This window comes from Rhinolophus sinicus, chromosome 14 (assembly GCF_057876585.1).
Source record: "Rhinolophus sinicus isolate RSI-liver-muscle chromosome 14, RSI-T2T, whole genome shotgun sequence".
NCBI lineage: Eukaryota > Metazoa > Chordata > Mammalia > Chiroptera > Rhinolophidae > Rhinolophus > Rhinolophus sinicus.
Genome location: NC_142514.1, coordinates 43,219,739 through 43,246,426, shown reverse-complemented (window position 1 = coordinate 43,246,426; position 26,688 = coordinate 43,219,739). Strand labels below are relative to the sequence as shown.

Sequence of the window (26,688 nt, the reverse complement as noted above, 5' to 3'; positions counted from 1 at the left end):
CAATACTGTAGCCCCTAGCTATGTGTGGCTATAATGAGGGAATAAAATTTAATTAAAATTTATGTTTGAATATCTAATGTGGCTAGCAGCCAACATATTGGTCAGAGCTGGTCAAAAACCTTGGGTCACTCTTAATGAATTAGTTGCAGATGTTGGGCTAACACATTTACTGTACAGTTCGGAATGAAATGTATAGAATCATGGTCTTTTGGGATCATGGGGATGGACCTACCTAAAGTGAGACAGGACTTTACTTCTCTCCATCTTCATGTATCTGACACATTAACTTCATTCATGGGATTAAACATATATTGAGCATCCATTAAAGGCAACAGAATTAAACCTTTCTAAAACGTAATCTAAGAACATGGAGCACCTATACTTTTCTAAAAATTTCACAATTTATTTTCACAAAGCTGTATAGATTGGGAAATAAGATAGGACACTGGAAGATAGAAACCCCAAAAGAAAATAGCCAAAATAATTTGCTTAAACAAGAGAACGCTGGACTGAGGGTCCATAGTTGTATGATTAAATGGTGATTTCAAGGATCTAACCTCCTACTTCCTTACTGGGCCACTCTCCCTGATGGTTACCCTCAGGCACATGGAATTCTAGATGGGAAGAGTAAAGCGCTAGGGAAAGCACGCCCATTCTTTTAACAGGCACACATCACTATTGTTCACATCTCCTTGGCCACAACTTAAATAACCCCATCTAGTTACAAGGGAGTCTGGGAAGTATTTATTTTTTCCTCCTGGGTGGAAGGTAAATGTAACAAGCTAAAATATGGGGTTTTATTACTAAAGGATAAAGGAGAGAATGAATATTGAACAGTTAGCAGTTTCTGCCGAAGAAAACACAGAATTGTGAATTCCACAATAATGCGAAATGTACAGATTCCAGTGGTGAAATTGGAGATATAAACGCACAAAGCAAAAATCACTTTTGCACATCTTCTCATTGACCAAAATGTTCAAACGTAAAACAAAACAAGAATTAAACTTTTCTTTATGAATCTAAATATTTTAAGTCCTTTATTTAAAGCAGCGAATAAGTGTGTATTTGTACCTATTAAAAAATCCATCCATAACCATCAGACACAGAACCAGAAAGTTTATTTACTTAAAACACTTTACAACTATTATACTGTTATTGGACAATCATTTATTTAAAATAATATCCTAAATACTTACAAAAATAAATCAAGTATTGCTTCTATTTTTCAAGTGTCAAAGTCTCTGCCATAGAAAATAGAAAGAACCTTTTATAAACTAAACATTACATTTAAGCTACATCACGGTTAGTAACTGCACACTATTTTCTCTATGATTGTGCTTTAGCGCTTTACAAATTTCTAACCGGCTGTGCAATGCACAGGCTCACAGTAAGAATGTATGCATACAACCACACACACATTTTTACATAGGAATGGTTCTCATTAAATATACATACAGAGAACCTCACACAGCAGTATTGTGCTCTAAAAGCCACCCCACAAAGCCTAGATGTGCCACTATATTCAGAAACAAGTGTAGAAGTGCACGCGTTAACACTGAAATTAGCACTTCAGTTATCCGAGATGACATTTGAAACAGGGATATCTAGTTTAATGTTTCTAGACAAGACATTGATTCTTAATCTATATAATTAGAATTCATTGAAAAAATAGAGTGAGCCTAAAATATTTCTCAACACATTAAGTTAATCTCAGGATAAACATCATTGCCATATGTATACACATTTTTTATTTTAAAAAGAGAAAAAAGAATATTAATTTTAGAGCAAATACTCAAAATTAAAGATCATTTCTAAGTTCATCTGTGGTTTTACTTATCACCAGGACACATTCAACTCATCACGTAAATGAATGCTCAATTCTCTTCCCTGGTATATGCACGTAAAACAACACACACATGTGTAATTCATGGTTTATGATGAATAGTTATAATGCTTTACCACCCACAGGGTGTCAATCTCACTATATTAACCAGATGTGGAAAGAATCTCACTTCTGATCATTTCCTGAATTTCCATATGATTAATCACAATATTATAGAACTTTACATTAGTCTCGTATACATACTTACATATCAATCAGTTTAAATTTTACTTATCAACTAGAAAAGTGGTAAATCACAAAATTTGCTTTTTTTATTAAGAAAAAAGAATCTAGCTTTGTCTTTATTCAGAAATTGCATGAATTATTTAGAAATTCCAAGTATAATAATCAAAAATTTATGAGCAGTTGAAATGTGAAAATACTAATTTATTGAAATTGACATTTTACAACAAATTCCATTAAAAGGGAGCTTGAAGAGCTTGTAAAAATCTCAATTATAAGCAAGTAGTAAATACCAAACAGCAGATGTTTTACATTGACCAAAATATACCAAAATGCCATAATATTTAGAAAATTTTAATAGGCATGCTAAAATGTTTTCAAAGGCTTATTCCATTTCACTAAAAGTCACAGGCAAGCAGAGACTACAAGAATATACAAAAATGCAAACCAACAATATATTTCCACTGAAAAAAGAGATCAAAATCTAAGAGGTAGTAAACAAAAGTAACCCTGATAAAACAAAATATCCTGACAAGACGCGCCCTAATCTCAGAGACTCAAATGCAGTATGAAATTCTTGTATTTTCAGTGATTTAAAAAATGTACTGGTAGAGAATCTAAAAACCAATTATCTAAATGAGTAATACTGTTAATGAAACAATATTCGTATTTTCAAGGAAGGCTAAGAATAAAATCGAGACCCAAGGTCTATAGCCCGCAGGCCAAATCTGGCCTACCAACAGTTTTCGTAAATAGTTTTACTGAAATACAACCACACCTATTTCGTTTACATATCGTATATGGCTGCTGCTTTCAAACTTAACAGCAGAGTTGAGTACTTGCTACTGATCATACGGCCAACAATGCCTAAAAAACTACTATCTGTTCCTTTTCAGAAAGCTTGCTGATCCCTGCCTGGTCTAGGCTTCTGCTGATGGGTATGCAGTGGTTGAACAGCACTGGGAAGATTGATTACTCATGTCACAATATAAGGTATTTAACTATAAGGAAAGCAAGATGCTAGTTATGCCACAATTCAATTCCTTTTCATAGTGAAATAGTCCTAACATTTTTCTTCTTTTTACTTTTGTGGTCTAACAACAATGAATATTTCTATGTTATTTCTAAAAAGTTTCAGTGTGGCACTGTCCAACAGAACTTTCTGCAATGATGGAAATATTTTATATCTGCACTTTCCAATACTGTAGCCATTAGGCAACATGACTCCTGAGCATTTGAACTGTGGTTGGTGCAACTAAGGACTTAGTTTTTTCATTTTAATTAAAATTACCACATGTGGCTTGTGGCTACAATATTGGACAGTACATATTTTACTCAACTCAATTAAAATTCCAAAGTGTGACTCTTAAAAATAACCAAAAAAAAAAAAAAGAGAAAGTAACACCTTTGAAAACAAAGAGAGCTTTGGGCAGAAACAAACTGATACCATAAACTGAGCCCACAACAGATTCCTTAATTAGTAAACAAAATCAAATTGATCCCAAATTGCTTCATCACTGCACCATCTCTTTTCAGTGAAGAGGCAAAACCCTGATAATTTTACGCTTAAAAGCAAAATCATTGTAATCTTCATTAATTATATTAAAGAGCATGTGGATGTTTCACACAAAGTACATTTTTCAGCTTGTTTCCTGTCAAAGTCACCACTTAAAAAGTCAGTTTATGTCCAGAAACGGAACATTTCAACCATGCTGTACAAAAGCACTTATTTATAGTAAGTACACAGCAGAAGTATGACCTCTTCTGAATCTGCAAAATTTCCAATTAGTCCTTTACTATGGCAAAGGCATTTCAACAGTCAAATCTTCCAAATATTGTATCTCCCGTTACATGACAAAATATACCCATTCAATGACAAAATTAGAGAATAGAGGTAAAACCTTGTATATATCTAGTCAAAAAAATATAACATTTTTTTGTGTAGTTCTATATGTGCCTACCTTAAGACTATTTTTATATGGACCAAAACAATAAAATAAACATAGATATATTCCAAAATTACATATTACTGATTACACATTGCAAATTAACCAAGTTACTGGTACAACTGAAAACATTAAACTGAAATATACAAAGTCAATTTGAAATTACAGTACTCTCAAAACACAAATGTTTGAGATGTGTGCCTGATTACATCTTCCAATTATTCAAATGTGCTCCCTTTTCAAAGTCAGCCAGCAAAATTGATTTCCTGCATTTTGAATAGCTGATATCCAGCATCATAAACTTCGTCTCAATCTGGTTGTTCGGTGAAAGATACAAAATATTTTAAGGGCACTTCTGTTTATGTTTTCTTTCCTAGTTTAATCGGATGTTGTAGCAGGAACTTTAACAGAGAGATTTCTTCTGGTGTTGGTGATGTGCCGTTGCTGTGCTAAGAAGGACCGTGCAGGGGTACATGCACCAGTATCTTTGCAGGCACCACTGCTGCTCACAAGTCTGGATTCCATCCCCAGTTTCTGGAATGCTAGACTCTGAACAAAAATAAACAAACAAATAAAATGACTGTTTAGAGTTTTAAAGTGCTTTTTGCATACATAAAGTCATTTAATCCTTAAAACATTCCTATGAAACTGGTGTTTTCCTCGTTTTTGTAGAACAAAATAAGAATTCAGAAGCTACTTAATCTGCACACAATAATGGTATTAAGAAAGAGAAAGAAAAAGCCATAATACCCAGTTTTTCTGTTTTAATCCACTGAATATGAAATCATTAGAAACAGTAGCATAAAATAACGTTCTAGCATTAAGCTTAACTTCAACAATAAATAAAGGTTCCAAAGCAAATTGTTGTGCTTTGGCCATCACTCCACCCTCTATAAGCAAATATAACACAACATGAAAGCTTAGATCACTGGTTCTCTGGATTAATATTAACACCACTAAGAATCTGTTAAAAATACAAATTCTACCCAGTAGATTCTACCTAGACGTACCGAATAAGAAGGTCTGCAGGTGAATCCATAATTTGTATTTTAACAAGACTTCTGATGCATTGTAAAGTTTGAGAACCACCAGTATAGCTCAGACTTACTATGGTCTATCTCAGTACTGACACAGGACAAAATTATTGTAGTTGCTCCTGTTGACTTTCTTAGTAAAGGAACTAAGACCACGTAACACAGTTTTACTGAACTAAGCGTGACTAATAATTAATTAGTAAAATAGATAGAACAGAGCAGATGCTCAAAAAACTCTAGGTGGAAAAATGAATAAGTAACAATACATTATTTGGCTTTAACGTCTTTAATGATTTATGTAGCAAGAAGCCACAGGAGAACAAAGAAAACAATACACAGTTCTCTAGATTTACCACAATGACTAACCTATGACAGAAGATTCTGGGAACACCTCACCCATGATTTCCTTCAAGGCCTTGCTAAATTAAGCCAGGTTTTACCAAATAGAGAAGGGAGGGGAAGAAAAGAGCACAGACATAAAAGGATAATGACATGAAAGACAAAGTATGTTTGAGGAAGGACAAGTTCAATGCGGAGAAGCACAGGGTTCACATGTGGGATGTCTATAAATGAATGTTCTCTCAGACTAAATATAAGCAGCACCTAAAGTAGATAGTAGCTGATTATCTATTCTAGCTGATGAACCCAAAAGAACCATATACATCATGAAATGCTACTCTTGAAAACATCCTACACATACTAAGGATGAAAATTCTTTCATACTGCTCTCTCCTCGTTAGGACAGACAGTTATTGAAGAGCATTCCTTGGATAACAAAAAAAATAACAGATACGTTAAAGGACACGCCAGAAGACTTCAGGGAATGTTAAAATAAATGTTGAGTACTAGAAGCACTTAACTTGGCATTATAGATATTCACACATTTCTAAAGAAACCCTTTATGGAACACAGATTAAATGTTTCAGTTCAAATAAGGCAATTTTAAAAAATATTTATGGATTGTTGTGTGTGAGCTTCACGTGTATCAATTAAAGGTCAATGAGTCATGAAATCAATTCGTTGATTTTGAGAAAGTCAGAATCAACTAAAAACAAACTAAAATATATAGTCAATTTGGATAATGATCAACATTTAAAAAAAAAGCAGCAGAGAATATGACATAAAATACCTGAGTGAAATGCACACAGAGTAACTTTTGTTCAGTTATATTGTAAACATGTATATGTACTGATTTGTGGTATTAAAGTAATTTCCTTCAATGGTTCTTGGTCAAAATGCTTAATAGTTCTAAACATCCAATCACTGACTGAATTTCAACTCACCTTATTATACCAGGCAGAAACAATGAGTTTTTCTTCATAATCACGGAATTTTGCTACTTTACACTCACTCTGGAAGAAGATATAAAGATTATTATTAAAATCCCAGAACCCCAAATTACTAAAAATGGAATCATTTCTTCAAATGCTCATTTTTGGGAGGATTTGAAGAATGCATGTTGAGATACATAAAACAGTCCAAGTGTAAAGTGAATCATGGAGAAATGCATGTAAAGCACCTTAGGAAAGAAAAAGATTGTGCTAGTTAATCTTCGTTTCAGATATTTTACTGGAAGAACAGATATTTAAAAAGCAACATCCTCCCTGCCCCCCAAAGAAACTAGTGATTATTACGCTACTGTCATTTATATCTACGGAAAAAAAAGTAAAAACTGGCTTAAGTAATAAAACAAACCTGTACCTATGAAAGAATCAAAACTAAGGAGAAAGAGATGTAATAAAAAATATCCGAGAAAATCCTTTAAAATCTACTATAAAAGCTTAGTATGAATTTGTATTTCTCAATTCTTGGTGACCCGTATACTAGATTGCCTGTGGCCTTAGTTATATGCCACCTAGAGACAGATATCCATTTCTTAATTACTCTAAAGCAGCTAATTTTATAATTTTGTTGAGTACCAGATATAGTTGGATGATAAAAATTTATAATCTGGAAACATCTGAATGTTTTCAGAGCGAGATGCTGATGATACAAAAAGCATACAAGAAATGAGGGAGGTAAGATGCCTTTCTTTTGGCTCACACCCGCTCCAGGCAGACTCCCCAGGAAGGCTGGCAGATATTTACATTACTTTTTTCCTTTTTGCAGTGTGTGTACAGATGAATACACATAAATTAATGGCCCACATGCTGTGAATTAACTGAAGCTTTCCCTCAGAACCCTAGAGCTAAAGGCACCATTTTGTCATCATACTGTCAGGGAGCTGCGCTACAAGCATCAACGATGCTGTGCCTTCTCACTGGCTTTCACTAGGACGTGGATAATCAGAGCAACTTAGATTTCAGGGATTCAGTCCAAGTGTCATTATTTTATAGGTGAGGAAACTGAGGACCACAAAGGAAAGGTGACAACTTTAAAATAACTTACCAATAAAACTGTAACCCTGCCCTCTGATGTATATAATATTTAATGTTGAGAGTACAGAGATGGAACTAGGATACAGCCTCTGTCCTCAATTCACTCTGACACAAATCAAAAAGAAAAATGATGCTATTGTGGGATGAATCCATGAGTTCACAGTACATGGAATCACTCTGGAAAGATAACACTTTGCTAAAGGAATACAGGGAACGCTTTATAGAGGAAGAGACATTTGGATCCTGAAGAATGAACAGTATTTGTTCAGAAAGATACCCCTCACCAGTGCTTTTTACAACACCCAACAGCCTGGACAAGCACTTATAGAAAGCGCACATATGGCCGGTGTGTAGTCTGGATGTTAAAGTCTTTAAACAAAATATCTCTACCGAATTCCACATCTACTGGCTCAGAAATAACACGAAGAAAATGGTAAGTGAACATGTTTCTTTGAAATAAAGCACTTTTAATTGATTAAAAAAGAAACCAACTATCAATTACGAGAATTTCAAGGTGAGTATATAGAATTCAACATGGCTCTGCAATTATGCATATGTTATTATGAGGAAGTATATACTGATTTCAAGAGTAGCATCACACTCACGATAGTATGAAAAACAGTAGTTTTGCACACACACACACACACACACACACACACACAAAATTAGCACCTGCCCAATTATAAAATCTACAAATATAGAATTCCATACTGACATACTTAACCCTGCTCATAAAAATGATATAATCACTGACATAAAAATATTAAAATTTAAAGACTCAACAAATGCAAACATGCCATTACTAACATAACTTTGCATCATTAATAAGAGACTGCCACTTTGCTCAAGGGCTTAGTGGGATTTTGAAGTACTTCCTTCTCTCATGAATTCCAACTGGTAAGTTTGTTTGGGTTCAGGTGAGGAACAGGGGAAAACAGGTAAGATAAATTTGGTTTACTGAGTACAGATACCCTTTTTAAAAGGTGCGCTTGGTTTCTTTCATTTCTGAATGAACCCTCATCTGCATCATTTTCAAAGGAGCATTACATCAGGACTCTGTTAAAAACTAAGGGCTAGCCACATGATTGGCTGTTACAGAGCGGGAGAGAGATAATGGCACATAAACTGCAGAGAGACCTATCTCGTGGGCGAGTAAGATGCCCTGCAGTAAACATACTCAGTGCAAAGACATGATATTTCTAACTTCTTGTAAAACTTGATCATTAATGGCAAATCTATGACAGCAGTTAATTATCAGGATTACCCAGAAAAATTAAGAGGAGACGCATGATTATGAAAGTTTTACCTCCAGAATCTCAATTCTTCTCTCTTTCTCTGCCAACTGTTTTCTAAGTAGCATTATTTCAGCTGATGCTGGATTTAATTTGGGATCTAAAGTTTTTATTACCTATTTAAAGAAAAAAAAATTATGTTCACTTTATCTTACCAAATACTGAAATATTAAGAACAGTCCATAAAGATCTATGTAAGTAAAGTGGAGAATTTTCCAGAAAATAGTCCAGGAGTGAACTAAACTTAGTCTTACAATCAAATTTGAATAACAAAATAACTTATTCCATCAATGAGATGGTACAAAAACTCAGTACAAAAATTGAAAGATCCCCATCCCACAATCAAATTTCCCCTTTCCAAGGCTCAGTAAACAGGGATACTTATTTAGCCTTATCAAAGATGAGCACCGAGGTCTTGAAATAACCATTTCCGCATTCATCTGACTTGAGCATTTTTTAAAATTAAAATGAATTCAATAATTATAGTGGAACTTGCTGACTGTATAAAGTAGGAGTGATATACACTAAAAATTCTTAGCAACAATCTTTTTTACTACCATTATCTAGTTAAATATAATTCAATATATAAGGTCAATATAATATATATTGATGATTTTGTCTGCAAACTCTAGGGTGCTCAATCACATTTATAAAAATTAGTAAAGGTTGGGTAAAACGAAATGTTTGATCTGAATGTTGTTCAGAGACTTAGCTAAACTATGTAGTAAGCAGTATGACAGGAAATCAACTCATAAATGTCAGGAATAAATTATAAGCAAAAACAAGTTTCCAATAATAAGGTCACCTGAATGATATAGTTACAAATCTATTAAAAACAGTCAAAATTATTTCATGAGTTAGGAAAATGTCATCTATATTTACAGAGGTAAATAGAAGGTAATATATCTAATGATTACTGTGGTTCATTCAAAACGATTTCCTGAGTGCCAAAATGGCAGCAGGCAGGCACTGCAACAAATGGGAATAGAGCAGTTTGCAAGAGACATGGTGTCTGCATTCACAGAACTCACATCATACAAACAGATATATTAAAGAGTTTAAATCATAATTACAAAGAAAACAAATCAGTTTGTTACCTCTAAACGATAAAAAGTATGCTTTTGACTTTTATTTTGTGAATTTTTATAATGGACACATGCTATTCTAACCTCTCCCCCAAATATTGTGAAATCACGTTTACAAGAAAGCAACTGTTTTTTAAATAATTATATTCAATAATGGCAAGAATATGGTATCCTTTGTCATCACTTTGTCCAATTATCATCCTTTTAGAGTATCCTTCAGACAAATACATCAAGCATCTTATTAGAATGTTGATATGCTTTGATCCAATAATTCTATTTGACCCATTAACCTAGGAACAAAGATAATAAACCAAAATAAGTCAAAAACTTTCTGTATAAATATGTTCCCTATAGCCTTATTTCTAAGATCAAAACATAAAAAGAAATGGAAACAAAGCATTTCAAACAACAGGATGATGACTAAGCAAAACTATGATATATCCCACACAACTGAGTATTGTGTAGCCATTCTTTTACTTTTGCAAAGTCTGTTGTGTGATTTCTGTCTTGTTTATTCCTGTATTTCCAGTGCTTAGTACCATAGGCATTCAATAAATATTAAATTACATTTACATAATATGAAAAAATTTTATGTTTTAAAAATACAAATCATACATATATATGATACATGTACAACACACATGTGTGTCTGTATATTATGGCCAAAAAGCATGGAGAAAATGTGTATTGAAAAATATTCACTGTTAAGAAAATATATCAAAAGGTTAATAGCAATTATTTCTGGAAACCTTTCTAGAGTTTGTATTTGTTACTAAAGGCATTTAGACTTCTGTAATGGAAAGAAACTGAACTATGGCATAGGCTGACTGGTTTACCAAGCCCTGTCTCCCTAGAAGTTGAGTGTGACTATAGGCCTGAGCTCTGCCCAATGAAGTGAGAGTGAAAATGGTTTACACTAATTGCGGGCTTGACACTTATGTGTCTCCCACACAATCTATGCTCTCTTCTTTCATCTACTAGTTGGACAATGGCAAGCAAACCTGCGAATCCTGTGTTGAAGAAGGCAGAGCCTCTATCAGCTTGAGACTGTGAGTGACCGTATGGAGCAGAGTCCCTCCCCCTATTGATGACCGGATTTCACAGGATCAAGGAGCAAACTTTTATCTTGTTAAGCCTTAAGATCTTGGGGTTTACCTGTTGCTGCGGGTCCCTTTTATGCCTCAGTGAATATTATATAAAACAAACATAAAAAGGGCAGACATTAGCAAGATTTTAAAGCTTCGTCATTAAATTCTCTTTTTATTCAGTACATAGAGAAGAGTACACTGACATTCTCTGAGAGAGAACACTTAATTAGGAAAATATATGGTATTCGTGGACATGAAAGATTTTATGAGAACAGTGCTTGCAGAAGTTTAGTGAAAAATACAAAATAAAAAAAAGAATAATTAGCGTGAACATGAGAACACTGTTTAACTGTCTAATGTAGATGAAATGCTAAAACAGTTACAAACAAGTTTGAAAAGCTACATTTTCACAAAAGGCAAATGTGCTTTCCTTTTAAGACCTAAAGATGGCATATGTTACAGTAGTCATTTTCTCTAACGAGGTCACTACAGTCCATGTTTAAACAGTTCCTATTAGCCACATGTTTGTTTTATCTGATGCGGATGAGTGAGAGGGACAGAACAGAGGACTAGTGTGGAGACACACCAGGAGCCTGACCTGCAAGGCAGGGTAGTGGGCAGCAAAGGGACATGATACAGATATGAGAAGAGCAGTACAACCACGTGGGACAGGTGTACTCAGAATCTGCGTCACAAAGACTGGAGCTCTGTAAGATAATTTACTCACATTTCTTGCTTTCTCTAAGTACATTTTATATCGTTCCTCCATTGCTTTCATATCTTCTTCCTTCTTCTGAAGAGCAGCTTCAAGTTCACTGATCTTTTGTGCTAGTAATGAAAATGAAATGAAACATGACCAATTACTACCTACTTAAAATACTCCATCCTCACACGCAAAACATATGTATTTATCATATGTATTTTTGAAGGACTGATAAGAGAACATAAGAGAAAACTTTTATTTATTCTTTGTAGGGAATTCTTATCTGAAACTTTTGAAAATGACCAATACATCCTCAATTATTCTGTATTATTTTTTTCTTGAAAAATATCTGTAATCTGATTTGTCTAGCTATTTTCTCCCTTCTATAAAGTATTTAAATGAGCAAATATACTTTACAATGTAAGCACAACTATCATAAGAGAAAATAAAGCATCCTTTCTACATAATGTTTAAAGTTCAATTTAATCTGATTTTAAATCATTACTTTATATTTTCATATACACTAATTCCTTATTTTACAATGTTTGATACTCCTACATATCAATTAGTTCATTTTATTAGATTTACTTTTTCTTGTTGCCTTAAGATTAGATCATTTATTAATTACTTACATCACTAAAAATTATCAGGGTACTTAATTGCAATGCACATATCTATGTACTGTCCAAACACTTATACACGGTTGCTGTATCCATCAACTAAAAAGCTCAACTCATTAGATCCAGGCTTTTACAAATACCTACCAGGTTGGTTTATATCTGGCTGAAGATCTTCAATGAGCTCTTGTTTCTTCTGTATTTCTTCATGGACCTCTGTCAGTTTTTCCCTAAGTCGTGGAAAGAACATGGAGTTTTGGAGCCAAACAGATCTACGAATGAAAACTAGTTTCTGCCACATAACATTTATGGACTGTGGAGAAGTCACTTGCTGATCCTTACTTTCCTCACCTGTGAAACGGGAATAACACCCGCCAAATATTATAAGGGCTGTTGTGAAGCTTTCTGGCACATGATGGGTGTCAAAAATGTTAAAATGTTCCTTCCACCTTACCACTTTTGCCTCATAAGAAAGTTAAAGGAAATATTTTATGGGATAAACATTCCACATCTCCACATTAATAGGTGCCTGCTTTGTAAACTCTTCAAATGACATTAGTAATTGAGAAATGTAGGCTATGCGATCATTGGCAGGCAGACTGACACTTTTAGCATGTTTTTCTTTTCACTTTCTGGTGGCAGTGGTGAATATTCAATTGGCATCGGGGTATTTGCTTTTGTAAACAAAATCAGAAAAAGGATATTAACTTTAGAAGCTTTTAAAACCCTTCCCCTCTCATATTTGATATAAAGTATCAGTTTTACTTACATCTGAGCTTCCAACTTCTGCTTTAGTTTGCTGGACTATAAAAATTAAAAACAGTTACTGTAAGATAACTATTGTGGCAAAGATAAATTTTCCAGATATCAAAACCTCTTTAATTCCTTATGAAAGTGTATTATTTAAAATTATAAAGGTGATAAAAATTTGTACTTCTAATAATAAACTTGTAAAAACATAATACGATTTTAGGTATGTTTTTCACTCCAAGGGGAAGGAAAGGAGAATAGGAAATAAGAAGAGTACAATTAACAGAAAGAAAAATGCTTCATATTCCTAAATGCAATGTAAAGAACGTTTGAAGTTGAAGAAAAAATAGCAAATGCAAGCTGAATGTAATATATGGAGGAGTATCAAACACTTAAATGCCTAAAAAAATCACTTATTTAAAATACAAATTTTAAGATTTTAGGCCTTTAAGAATAGATGAACTAAATTATCTTATAATAAACCTTTATCATTATAAATGCAAGCACTTTAATATTAGCTTAAAATTAAATGAAGCAATTGGATTTTGTTAAAAAATAAAACGAAACTATAATCTGCGATAAATTTTAATTGAATTTAAATTGCAATAGTAGTCCTGAATCATCTACTGAATAGATGTAGTTTAAATATATATACTCTGGAATATAACTTGGACATCAACAAATTTTTTTAAAAGACAAAGATATTTAAAATCTTTTAAAAAGTGTAATCCAAAATGTACTGCCCAATTAGATTTCATTTTAAAAGCATTCCCTAATGTGCCTTAAAAATATATTTGTATTAGAGAGGTTACAATACCGTATATATGCACATATGAGATGTCGCCATGCATGAGACGATTTCTATTTTCCAAGCCCCCAAAGAAAAAAGAGAAAATCATAAAAAGCATAAAAAAGACAGAAAGGAAACATAACCCTTTCAATCTTTCTTTTCATCATTTAATATTATACTTATTCTTCCTAGTTTTCTCCCCCATCAACACAGGTAGAATCACCTAACATTTTTTCTCATCAATATCTACCTAAAACACAGCTAGCTCTATCTTTTTGCTGTTGTGTTTTAATATATCCCTCCCTCAGTTATTATTTCTTTTCCCCTCAATATATAGAGGTCAAAGTATAAAAAACAAAGGTAGGCATTTTTAGCTGTTTGAGCTCTTTTAAATCTTCTTATTTCGGCCCTCACAATATTTGCCATCAAAATCCATTAGAAACGGCAGGTGCCAAGTCAGTATGGAAGGAGGCAAGACAAAAGGGGTAGTGTTTTCAAGATGCATCAAGGTTTCCGTCCTTTGAAGGTTGGTTTAAAACCCTTCTTGAATGCTCTTTTGGTGGAAATAGTTTTCTCATTCTCTTTCCTTATCAGAAGTTCCTCTCAATTCTGACTGCTGCTTACTCTCACTGGGGTTGTTTTCAGGCCAGCCCTGTTGGGATCCCAGCAGAACTGTGAAGGCCTCAATCATAGCATGCACTCAATCAGGAATTACCATGAACTTAGGTACAGCTGTTGAAGAAGGATAGGTATAAATCACCTACCAATACATATGATCAATTTATAGAATCCAAATTGGCAAAATCACTGCATCTATTATGCAGATATATACGGTATTTCAGGGTACCATCAATGATAAGAGTTGTACTTTCAAATACAAGATTAATTTGGGCATCAGGACCTATTATATAGAGTCCACACAGAGCAGAGTTAGTATAATTTTTAAGTTACTTACACTTCCTCCTTCAGACTTAGAGCCTTGTTCCTGGAAAGACTTCTGGAGATCTTCAATCTGCTGCTGCAATTCTCGGATGCGCTCTTTGCTCAGCCTATTTTAAGATGAATCATGTATTTATTTGTATTGAAAGTCAAAGTAGATAAGGATCAATACAGGTGCATTTACACAATTAAACTCATAAAGTATACATTTAATAGCAATAACAAATACTGAGCTATTATTATCTGTGGCTAGGTATAATATATAGCATGTAGTGTATAGTAGGTTAGTTTCAAGGAAATATTTAATAAGACAGTTTTATCCTGAAAGCACATACTCCTTTACCTAACATTTAAAATTTTAAGGTACATTGTCAGTGGCAAAAGCACAAAATTTCTGCACTGTACTCACTGGTATAAAAATGAGAAAACAAGCTCAATTTTCCTACCATTGTATTTTTAATGAATGGAAACTAGGTTTCCTCTTCCTATTTCAGATTTCACAGCGTTATCAGGAGAAGAAGAAGGTTACCATTTTCCAACCATTTCTTTATGACTTGTTATTTAAATGAAAGAGATTGGCACCAACAACTAATGCAGATTTTTAAGGAATGATAATCTCATTCCTTAAAACCCTGCTTAAAAGTTGCCTCTATTGGAAGCTACCAGCAAGAAAGAGTATCTGTCTTTACATATAATTATTATCTATTCCTGTCTATCTTTAATGACTCTCTAAAAGCTGAAACTTAGTATATCCTATGTTAATTGATATGGAACTGAATAGGATAGTAATATTTAATGGTCTCTTCAGAAAGCTAAAATGTTAATTCTTCTTTTAACCACAGCTGATGTAACAGTATACATACTATTGGATTTTGTTAAAATCATGAAGGAGAGACAAGGTTCAAATATCTCTAAAATTCCTGGTGGTCTCTAAAATCCAGTAAAAGTTGGTCAAATACATCTAAATATCTTTACTGCAAGTATGTTGCTTATAAGGGGCAGGCTGGCACTGTGCTTAACAGCAAAGACTCAGGAGTCATACTGACAGAGGGTTCAAAATGCAGGATCCAGAACTTACTAGCTGTGTAACTTTGGGCAAGTTACTAAACCTCCTTGTACTTCAGCTTTCTTATCCGTAAAAAAAAGAGACAATCATAGTTATTACTTCATAGAGTTATTGTGAGGATTTGTTGAGCTACTATCAAAATATGCTTAGAAAAGTGCCTGGCATACAGTAAGCACTGTATAAACACTATTTTTTTTAATATTGTAAATTTGAGCACCTCATTGGTATCAGATAAGTATACCATTTGCTTTAAATACATTATCTGTAATCTTCATAACCTGCAAATAGGTATTACCTCAAATTTACATCTGAGGAATCTTAAGTGAATTTAAGTACCTTGCCCAGACCAAATAGTTAGCAAGTTTAAGAAGAGATGGGATTGAAATTTCATTCCACAATCCATGGCCCATCCATGAACCAGACTGCAGGAGAAAGCCAGACTGTCATTCACTTGTTAAATTTTCTTTCAATTTTGAAGACATCCAAATAAATTTCAAGAATAAGCAACCTGGTTAACAAAGTCTGCTAAAAGTAATGGATAGTGAGAGACTACAAACGAAACAAAAAAATTAATCTTCTTTTTCTAAAAATCCTAATTATTTTAACTACAATATTTTCCACGTGTGTGAATCAAGATTTTCTGGTTAGGTAATAAAATCACCATTTCAATTATAAAAGAGCATGTCACCTTTGCTCAGTTTCCAATTCATTCATCTTCCGATGCTTCTGTTCTAGTTGCTCCTGAAGTTCTTCAATACGTTGGTTCTCAGTACCTTCCTGCTGTAAGCGAAGCATCTTATTTTCATGTTGCAGTCGAATAAACACCTCCCTGATGTTGAAAAGCAAAATGTTTTTACTTTTTTTATATGTAAGAGATTTTACATTATTAACTTTTAAAACAAGGAAATTCCTGTTTTAAAATGTTACTAAAGCTTCTGAAAGTTTTTAAGAATAAACTGTAAATTTTAAGGCTATGTCTCAAAAAATTAGTAAATTTTTAAAGGTACAGGTATAAGATTATGTTGTATATCATTAAATATTTATTCTGCAAATTCCTAAATTCGTAAGATATCATATGAATTATTTTACTTTGATAATTTAGAAACTATTCACTAAAGGTAATAAATACATAGCATATCCTTGGAAAACATACAAAAGAAAAGCAGATTTAAGAAACTATAGTTTGACTAGAATTTTTAAACATACTTTTATGATAATGGCAGCCACATGACTATCTCTAGATTTTTTTTTATTTTAGAAAATTGTTTATATATGTTTATATACATGTTTTAAAATGCAAAAAATAGAAATGGTATTAAGTAAAAAAGGAATCCTCCCCTACCTGCTGCCCTCCTAATTCCCATTCCATAAAAGCAACTAATTTCAGTTAATCTCAGTTTTGTTTTTCTGAATGCCAGCACCATAACTAAAAACATAGGCTCATATGGCTATTTTAAAAATGATTATTAATATCACTAAATATAAATAACCAAAAAACACACACTGGTTTGCAGTCCAGCAAGTAATGAGCTCTATTTTAACCAAAAACTGAACAAACTGAAAATCAACAACTTTGTAAATATTACGCTCAGTGCAAGAAATTGGTCATAAAAGGCCACATGTTGCATGAGTCCATGTCTATGAAATGTCCATAACAGGCAAATTGATAGAGACAGAGTAGATAATTGGTTGCCTGGGGATGGAGTTAGAGGGGAAGCAGGAATGGGAAATGACTGCTAACAGGTACCGGGTACCATTTGGTCCCCAAATGATACTGATGATGGTTGCACAACACTGCGACTATACTAAAACCCAGCAAAGTACATTTTTAAATGGGTGGATTATATTTCAATAAAGCCATTTATAAAGAGCAGAGTTTGAAGCTCTGCAACATACAAATATATATACAGCTGTTGCAACATAAACTGTTGCAAATAAAGCTGTTGCAACATACAAACAAACATAAAAATACCAAATTAGTCAAATATCTGTAACTAAACATAGCAATAAAATACCCAGATAAAAGTTGTGTCAAGAGGAACCTCTAAAATTCGTATTTTATTCAACTTCTTTTTAATCCTCCTACTATTATTGACAGCTCATTTTTAAATTTTTTTTTTTTTAACCAGTGGGGATTTGAGTGTCATGTATTAAAAGGGTTTTCCATAGAGTTTAAGGATAGGAAAAGAAGCTCAACAAAATAAAGGTCATATTATAAAAATTAGAATGTCTTTTAGCTAGTTTGTAAAATTTTACTTCTGATAAATTTAAAAACTGTTATAGTAGCAATAACGATATGATTGGAAAACTCAAGCAGATGAGACCAAGTAATTTTGAGTTCTATGACTTTAAAATGGAAATTTTAAAAGCTAAGAAATTTAGAAAACAAAACAGAAATCACATTTCTAATATTAAGTAGGGATTATCAATAAAAATAAATTTACCTATATTCCACTGGCATAATCTCAGCAGCAAGATTCTCATAACTTTTTGGAGCAGATGCATCTAAACAACAACAAAATAGATTAATATTTCCATATTTCTACCATTAAAACAAAATTTTCTAAATCCAACAACATTCACCTGTTTGGTTTAGGTGATCTTGTTGCACTTGTGAACATCGAAGCTCTTCATTCATTTCTTTCAGAGTATCACGCTGTTCTATTAATCTCTAAAAAAGAGTTGTTTGTATAAGCAAAATACACAGGCACTGTACTTAATGTTTATAATAATTCATCTTAACAAGGTAATAAGATAACAGTTGCTTACTTAAAAATGGCAATGTTTTAATTTTAGTGCTAAGGACTCATTTTCTCTTGCATAAATCACACAAATAATAGTCTTTATATAATGCAAAACTTGTGATTTCCCCATTACATAGTTTACCTTTGAACCAAATGAATGTAATTATGGAACAGAGTACAAACATACAATTGTAGAGAAATAAAAACAGCATGGACTTTGAGGCAAACAGGTCATGGCTTGAATTCCAGTTTCACTGTTGAACTTACTAGCTATATTACCTAGGACAAATTATTTGACTCTGGCTTTAGTATCCATATCATCAAAATGGGAATACTGATACATAAACCCTTGCAAACGTGTACTGAGTAATGATGAAATAAAGTTTGTCAAATATCCAGAATATAGTCTGGTGCGTAAGAGATGCTCAAGACTTACTTCTTTTTATCACAGCTGTGAAATTCTACTGGAAGAAGTGGTAAGTAGCATCCTGGAAGCATTCATTTCTGGAAAAACACTACTTCCCAAGGATAGAATGCTAGGACTGCATATTATTAATTGCTTTATTTTAGAGCTCACAGCCAATGACAAATTTCTACCATCTAAAGAAATGGCTCACATTAAAGCCATTTTCCCAGAACTCAAAAAAGTACTTTTGAATACAAAATTATATTTTAAATGTTGTTATAGTCCAAATCAGTAAACAAAACCATTTTGTCCATTATGTGCATCAAAACGACCTAATAGCAAATTGGTACCTGATTCTAAGAGTCCTTAGGTTGGAGTGCACAGGTGCCCTAAGGGTTCTCTCTTGCTCTTTTATAAGTTTCGACAAAAGTATTATATATCCACCAAAAGTATAAAAGTATAATATATCCATCAAAAGAATAATATGTCCATCATGGCCAACTGATTTTTAACAAGGGTACCAAGACAATTCAATGGAGGAAAGAACAGTCTTGTCAACCAATAGTGCTGACACAACTCAATACCCACACACAAAAGAAGGAAGTTAGACATGTATAAGAATTAATTCAAAATTGATCACATAGTAAATATAAAAACGAAAACTATAAAACTCCTAAAAGAAAATATAGGAGTAAATCTTTATAACCTGAACCTTAGGTTACACAATGGTTTCATAGAAACACTACCAAAAAAAGTACAAAAAAAGGAAAAAAAACAGATAATTGTGACATTATCAAATGAAAAACTATTCTGTAAACAAAACGATCAAGAAAGTGAAAAGACAACCCACAGAATAGGAGAAAACATTTGCAAATCATGTATCTGACAAGGGATTTGTATCCAGAATATATAAAGCACTCTTACAACTCAATAACAAAAAAAACAAATAAATAAAACACGGGCAAAAAAATGCGGAGACATTTCTCCAAGGAAGAAATCAAAATGGTCAGTAGGTACATCAAAAGAAGGCCGACATCATTAGTCATTAGGGAAATACAAATCAAAACCAAAATGATATACCACTTCATACCATGAGGATAGCTAAAATTAAAAAGTAGTAAGTACTAGCAAGGATGTGGAGAAATTGGAACCTTCACAAATTGCTGGTGAAAGTAAAAAATGGTTCATCCACTTTAGAAAACAGTCTGGTAGTTTTTTAAAAGGTGAAATATATTATTACAATATTACCAAGCAATACCATTCCTAGGTATATATTCAAGAAATGAAAACATGTCCACATAAAATCTTGTACATAAATGTTCATGGCCACATTATTTGTTTAATAATCAAAAAGTGGAAATAGCCCAAACGTCCATTAACTGATGAATAAAATGTGGTATACCCATACGATGGAGTCTTATTCAGCAATAAATATGAAGTACTGATACATGCTACAACATGGATGAACCTTAAAAGCATTATGCTAAATGAAGGAATTCAGTCACAAAAATCACTGAGTGTATGATTACATATTCTGGATAGACTAGGAAAATCCAGAGACAGCAAGTAGCTTACAGGTTGCTAAGGGTGGGGGGAGGGGAACAGAATACAGAGTAACCATTATTGGGCACTGGGGCTCTTTTTGGAGCAATGACAGTGTTCTAAACTTTGTGCGGATGGTTGTACAACTCTGAATATACTAAACACCACTGAACTGTACACTTCAAATGGACAAAATCTATGGTACATAAACTATATGTCAATAAAGCTGTTGAAAAATCACATCTATGGACTTTGCTCTCAAGGAATTGACAGTCCAGAGTGGAAAACATGGACCAAGACATATGAGCTCAGCTCTGTCACTTCATCTCCCCTTGTGAAGGAAACTAGCAAAACTGCATGAAGACTTTTTACAAGACTTTCTTTTACAACAATTTCAATTTTGGAGAAAGAAATGGTTGACATAACTCCTATTCTTAGAACAGCAAGATCATATACTAAAACTAAGAGCACACAGGCATATTTCTTATCAATTATATTTATGTTTACCTCTTTTTCCTTAAGTAAAGCTTCATGTTTTTCTTCAAGCCGCTTCATTTCAAATGCTAGTGTATCTGCCCTTTTTGATTCAGAGGAAAGTTTAATGTGTAGATCCTGAACCTTTTGTCAGAAACAAAAGTAAAAAACAAGAGTATATGATGGTGATAGTTTTTAAAGAGTTCACAATATGAGAAGCTGATGGTAAATAAAATTTATAGTAAGACTATAGTCTAATTTTAAATATTTGTGAAAATAGCATGTAGATGAGAATTAACATAAATTTTAAAATACACAAGTAAAAATTGAACCAAATACAAACAATCAGCCTTCTGCACTGCTATGTCTTTAGGTTGTTTGATAAATAACAAAACAGAATATTTTAGGTTATAGCTCCTAAAATAGACATTTATCACTGGTTACCAGAAATGCTAATAAATAATGAAATGTCCCCCAAAATATATAAGCTCAGAAGGCAATAAAAATATAAAAACCTAGACAACTCAAACTCAATTATCAACCGCTGAATTAACACTACAGAGGAAATTTATCACAGCTGACTAAGGCAAGGTTTCTCTACTTTTATGACACTCTTAAAGCATCAAATGAAATAACAAAGTATAAGTCTTTCAATTTTAATGATTACAAAATTAAGATTTTCTTACCTGTTTCTTGTATGTCTCTAATTGTGTACGTGCTGCATTTGCCTTCTTTAATTCTTCTTCTAAGCTGACTGTATTATGCATATACATCATGTTCGTTTCCTGTAAAGTTTTCACCTGCTTCCGAAGGTCATTCAGATCTTGTAGCTTCTGACGATATATCTCAACTGTTGACTCCAGTTTATTTGCTTTATCAGAGGTAGCTCTATAATTATAAAGATTAACCATTATTGTGTAAAAACAAGTAAATGCACATAATTTTATTCTGACTGTAAAATGAGTCTTCCACATAAACTATGAATTCGCAAAAAAAAAAAAAAAAAAAAGAAAGAAAAAATAGAGGAATCATAAACTTTTTGAGAACTTTGGAAATAGACTCAGGCCTAAAATGGACTAAAGTTCAGCTTTTTTGTTATAAAGGTATCAAAATAAAAATACTTTAAATTTGACACACTAAATTATCAAACTGTTTTATATATTATCTAAATGTATAGAAAAGAATGGTATTATAAATATAATTGAACAATTCTGAGCTTCTCCGTAGCTTATGGGTCAAACGTGCTTTGTGCAGTTTTAATAATAATATTTAGTGCAGTTTTGCTCCAAGTATTTGATAGGCTTACAACTTGATTCAACTTATAATTTATCTGGCAAAGCACTTCCCTTTACAGTTGTGCTTACCTGACTAACTGGGCTAAAGCAAAAATAAATAAATACACAAACCAAATTACTGCACTGTCACGTGCAGGTTCAGATTAATGGTTATAAAGATTGTTTCAAATGAACATTAAAAAATGTGTAACAAAATGGCTAATAAAGAAAATTTAACAGAAAATATAAAAAGCATGTGGACAGCCTGTTTACTTGGGTAACATGTCATAGGTAAAAGCTAAATATAAATTTGATATTGTCAAATACAATAAGAGAACTATGAAATGACCCTAAAATAAATGTTAGGAGTCTTATCTATGTTTATCTATATTTTATCGAATGTCAAAATACGGTTTTCTCAAGCCTCAATTTCACAGGATAAACTCATGAGTACAAGGAGGTCATGTATCTAAAAGGATTCAGCTTACAAAATTTTACGAAAAAGGTATCATATTTTAGGTTTATGGGTTATAATATGAAACACTGATCAATACATGACACGTAGGAATAACTTTAAGAATCCATGATTAAAATATGGGGCACTGAAATGACTAACAACTCAGAAATGCCAATTCTAGCTAGACATGCCATACCTAAGAACGTCTATTTCATCTTTCAGGGCTCTCGTTTCCTCAGCAAGACTAGTCAATTCATCGTTCCTGTGCTGAAATTCAATGAGTTGCTTTTCAAGTTCTTCACAGTGAACACGGTAATCATCTTTAGCAGCTTCCAGCCTTGTATAAAGAAAACAAAGAGGTATATATATAATGGAACTTCCACCATTCGCTTTCTTACAGAGACAGGAGCTCACAAGATTTACTTCTAAAGGCCTTTATTTATTTATTTTTTTAGTTCCCCATTCAGAAGAAAGACTAAAGAATATGCTTTTAAGTTCTTGGTGTTGAAACAGATTTGAGAAGTAAACAATGTTCTGAATTTTCATTTTCACTTCTGAAACGTGAATGCTTATCTCTAGTTCAAACAGGAATTTTTATTTCAAAAGATGAAGAGAAAATGTATAAGTATATATTAAAATTATTCAAAAAAATATATATAGCATGTAAAGTGGTAAAATATTAACTCTAAGTAGACTGTGACAAATTAAGGATGAATAATTCAAATTCTACAGCAATAAAAAAAATTAAAATGACAATACAGTGACTAAAATCAAATATTTAAAAAAATTATTTGATCAACCCAAAAAATTCAGGAAAGAAAAAGAAACAAAAAAATACATATGATAAATGAAAAATAGCACGACAGACCTAAAAAAAAAACATATCAAAAAATAAATAAAAGGCAAAAGGACTAAACACATCAATTAAAAAGGCTGAGACTATTAAATTGGGTAAGAAAGCAAGGTTCACATATATTCTAATTACAACAGACACTTTAAATATAAAGACACAAATACATGAAATGTATAAAGATGTAAAAAAAATAACATGCAAATAGTAAGTAAAGGAAGCTGGGTTGGTTATGTTAATACATAAAAAATTTTAAGACAAAAAGTATTACCAAAGATAAAAAAAAGACATTTAATAATTATAAGCGTCAATTCATCAGAAAGACATACCTTAAAAGTGTATATACCTAAAAACAGTTTTAATATACATGAAGCAAAACATACAATCAAAGGTAGAAATCCACCAATCCATAATCATTGTTGAAAATTTTAATACCAGTCTCCCAATAAGTGATAGAAGTAACAAAAATATCAGTAAAAATATAGACGAGATCTGAGTAACACTATTAACCAGCTTGATATAAATTGACAGGTATAGAACATGCCAGTCATACCTACAGAAGTAATATCATTCTTACATACACTCTTTCAGAAAACAGAGGAAGAGAGAATACTTTCCAATTATTCTATGAGAGTAACAGAACTCTGACAACAAAACCCAAAAGACATTACAAGAGAAAAAAGTTATAGACCAATATGTATTATGAAGACACAAAAAACTCTTTCAATATATTAGCAAACTGAGTTCAGTCATATGTATACAGGACTATAAAATATGACCAATGCGATTTATCTCCAAAATACAAGATTTTTTAACATTTAAAAATTAATGAACAATATTAAAAGAATGAAAAAGAAACACTATTTTTTCAAGATGCAGAAAATCATATGGTAAAGATCAACACCAATTAATGGTAAAACTCTTAGCAAGCTGGAAATAAAGAGAAACTCCTTTAATCTTTTAAAAAGCACACTAAAAACCTCAATAGCTAGCTTCATACTTGACGGTATTTAATTGAACATTTTCCCTCTAAGACTCAGAACAAAGCAAGATGTCTGCTGTTGCTCAAAGCAAGAAAATAAATACAAGGTAGAAATAAAAGAAAGATGTAAAAAGCTCTATTAATAGATTAGATGATTGTACATTCCTTAGGATTTTCTACAAAAACAAACAACTACTAGAATCAAGTGAATTAAGAAACTTTGCAAGACATAAAAGCTTCAAAATATAAAAGTTTCAACACAAAAAAGTCAATTGTACACCTATATATTAGCAGCAACATTTCAGAATAACTTCTTTAATTGTGTCAAAAATATAAAATATTTGGGAATATAGTGCACAAAAGACGTAGAAGGCTTCTATATGGAAAACAACACAACATTGCTGAGACATTAAAGAACTCAATAAATAAAGATGTCATATTCACAGATTGCTATCTTAACTATATTCAGAATTTCTACTATATACGATCCAAACAATAATCACAAACAGTTTTCTTTACAGAAACTGACTAGCTGAGTCTCAATTTTATGTGAAAATGCAAAAGATCTGCAATAGCCAAAACACATTTGATTTTAAAGAACTTATTCTTGAGCTACAGTAATCAAGACCATGTCACACAGGCATAAAGACAAACTGATCAATGAAAAAGAACTGAGAGTCCAGGAAATGACCCAAATTTTATGGTTACATCATTTTTCACGAAAGTGCCAAAGCAACTGATGGAGTAAAATAAAAATATTTTCAAATGATGATATTGGAACGAGATAAATACTCATATGGAAAATAAACATAAAAGGCCGGCCCGGTGGCTCAGGCGGCTGGAGCTCCATGCTCCTAGCTCCGAATGCTGCTGGTTCGATTCCCACATGGCTCAGTGGGCTCTCAACCACAAGGATGCTGGTTCAACTCCTCGAGTCCCGCAAGGGATGGTGGGCAGCGCCCCCTTCAACTAAGATTGAACACGGCACCTTGAGCTGAGCTGCCTCCCGGATGGCTCAGTTGGTTGGAGCCCGTCCTCTCAATCACAAGGTTGCCGGTTCGACTCCCACAAAGGATGATGGGCTGCGCCCCCTGCAACTAGAAACAGCAACTGGACCTGAAGCTGAGCTGCACCCTCCACAACTAAGATTGAAAGGACAACCACTTGACTTGGGAAAAAGTCCTGGAAGTGCACACTGTTCCCCAATAAAGTCCTGTTCCTCTTCCCCAATAAAATCTTAAAAAAAAAAAAAAGAAAAGAAAAGAAACATAAAGCTTTTAAAGCTCTACCCCGACACCTCACACTATTTTCAGAAAAACCCATTCAAAATGGACCGTAGACCTAAATATAAAAGGTAAAACTATGAAGGTTCTAGAAGAAAATACTAGAGAGTACCTTCATGACATGGTAGTAGACAAAGATTTCTTGGTCAGTATGTATACAATACAGTAATCTTAAAAATACTGCTAAATCAGACTTCATCTAAGTTGAGAACTTTACTCTTTAAAGACAATTTAAAAACTGAAAAGGCAAGCCACAGAATGGGTGAAATATTACTACACATTATCTGACAAAGGATTTACATCCAGCATATATTTGTAAAAACTATAAGTCAATAATAAGACAAGCAACTCAATTTAAAAATAGGCTTACAGTATGAAGAATCAATTCATAAAGTATGATATATTGCCAATAAACACAAGAACAGGGGCTTATCACATCATTACTGATCAGGAAAATGCAAATTAAATATTACAACTAGATATCCCTATACATTTCCTGGAATAGCTAAAATTAAGAAGACTGATAAGACCAAATTATGGTATGCAGGCAGACCAACAAGAGCAAATAGCAGCAAACACTGCCAGTGAAAACGTAACATGGTGTGACCACTATGGAAAATGGTTTTCCAGTATCTTTTGAAACTAAACCCAGACCTACTGTGCAACTCAGCAATACCACTCAATGTATTTGCCAATGAGAAATGGAAAAATATGTTTACAAAAAGTCTTGTATTCCAACGTTCATACCAGCTTTATTTACATTAGATCAAATGAGGAAATCCAAATGCCCATGTAAAGGAAAATGAATGAACAAAATACAATGTGGAATTATTCCGTATCATACAATAACACTGCCATAAAAAATAAATTACTGATACACTCAACAACATGGGTAAATCTCACAAACATGCTGAACAAAAAGT

General features: G+C 32.8%; 1 protein-coding gene across 2 annotated transcripts in view; it reads right to left on the bottom strand.

The window, feature by feature from the left end:
• Positions 1 to 1,101: 1,101 nt before the first annotated feature.
• The window catches only part of HOOK1 (hook microtubule tethering protein 1), a 53,125-nt gene continuing 27,538 nt past the window's right edge, over positions 1,102 to 26,688 (bottom strand). Inside the window, exons 10-22 of one of the 2 annotated variants that reach the window (XM_074334798.2) lie at positions 22,847 to 22,987; positions 21,606 to 21,807; positions 20,953 to 21,063; positions 18,337 to 18,424; positions 18,198 to 18,258; positions 16,442 to 16,582; positions 14,704 to 14,797; positions 12,978 to 13,012; positions 12,356 to 12,438; positions 11,616 to 11,716; positions 8,730 to 8,831; positions 6,329 to 6,397; positions 1,102 to 4,560 (exon numbers count right to left, since the gene is read on the bottom strand). In XM_074334798.2, the coding sequence (XP_074190899.1) occupies positions 4,390 to 4,560; positions 6,329 to 6,397; positions 8,730 to 8,831; positions 11,616 to 11,716; positions 12,356 to 12,438; positions 12,978 to 13,012; positions 14,704 to 14,797; positions 16,442 to 16,582; positions 18,198 to 18,258; positions 18,337 to 18,424; positions 20,953 to 21,063; positions 21,606 to 21,807; positions 22,847 to 22,987 (1,399 nt within the window). In that variant the 3' untranslated portion in view covers positions 1,102 to 4,389. The remainder of the gene's footprint in view (positions 4,561 to 6,328; positions 6,398 to 8,729; positions 8,832 to 11,615; positions 11,717 to 12,355; positions 12,439 to 12,977; positions 13,013 to 14,703; positions 14,798 to 16,441; positions 16,583 to 18,197; positions 18,259 to 18,336; positions 18,425 to 20,952; positions 21,064 to 21,605; positions 21,808 to 22,846; positions 22,988 to 26,688) is intronic. The other variant, XM_074334797.2, reaches the window with a different exon arrangement.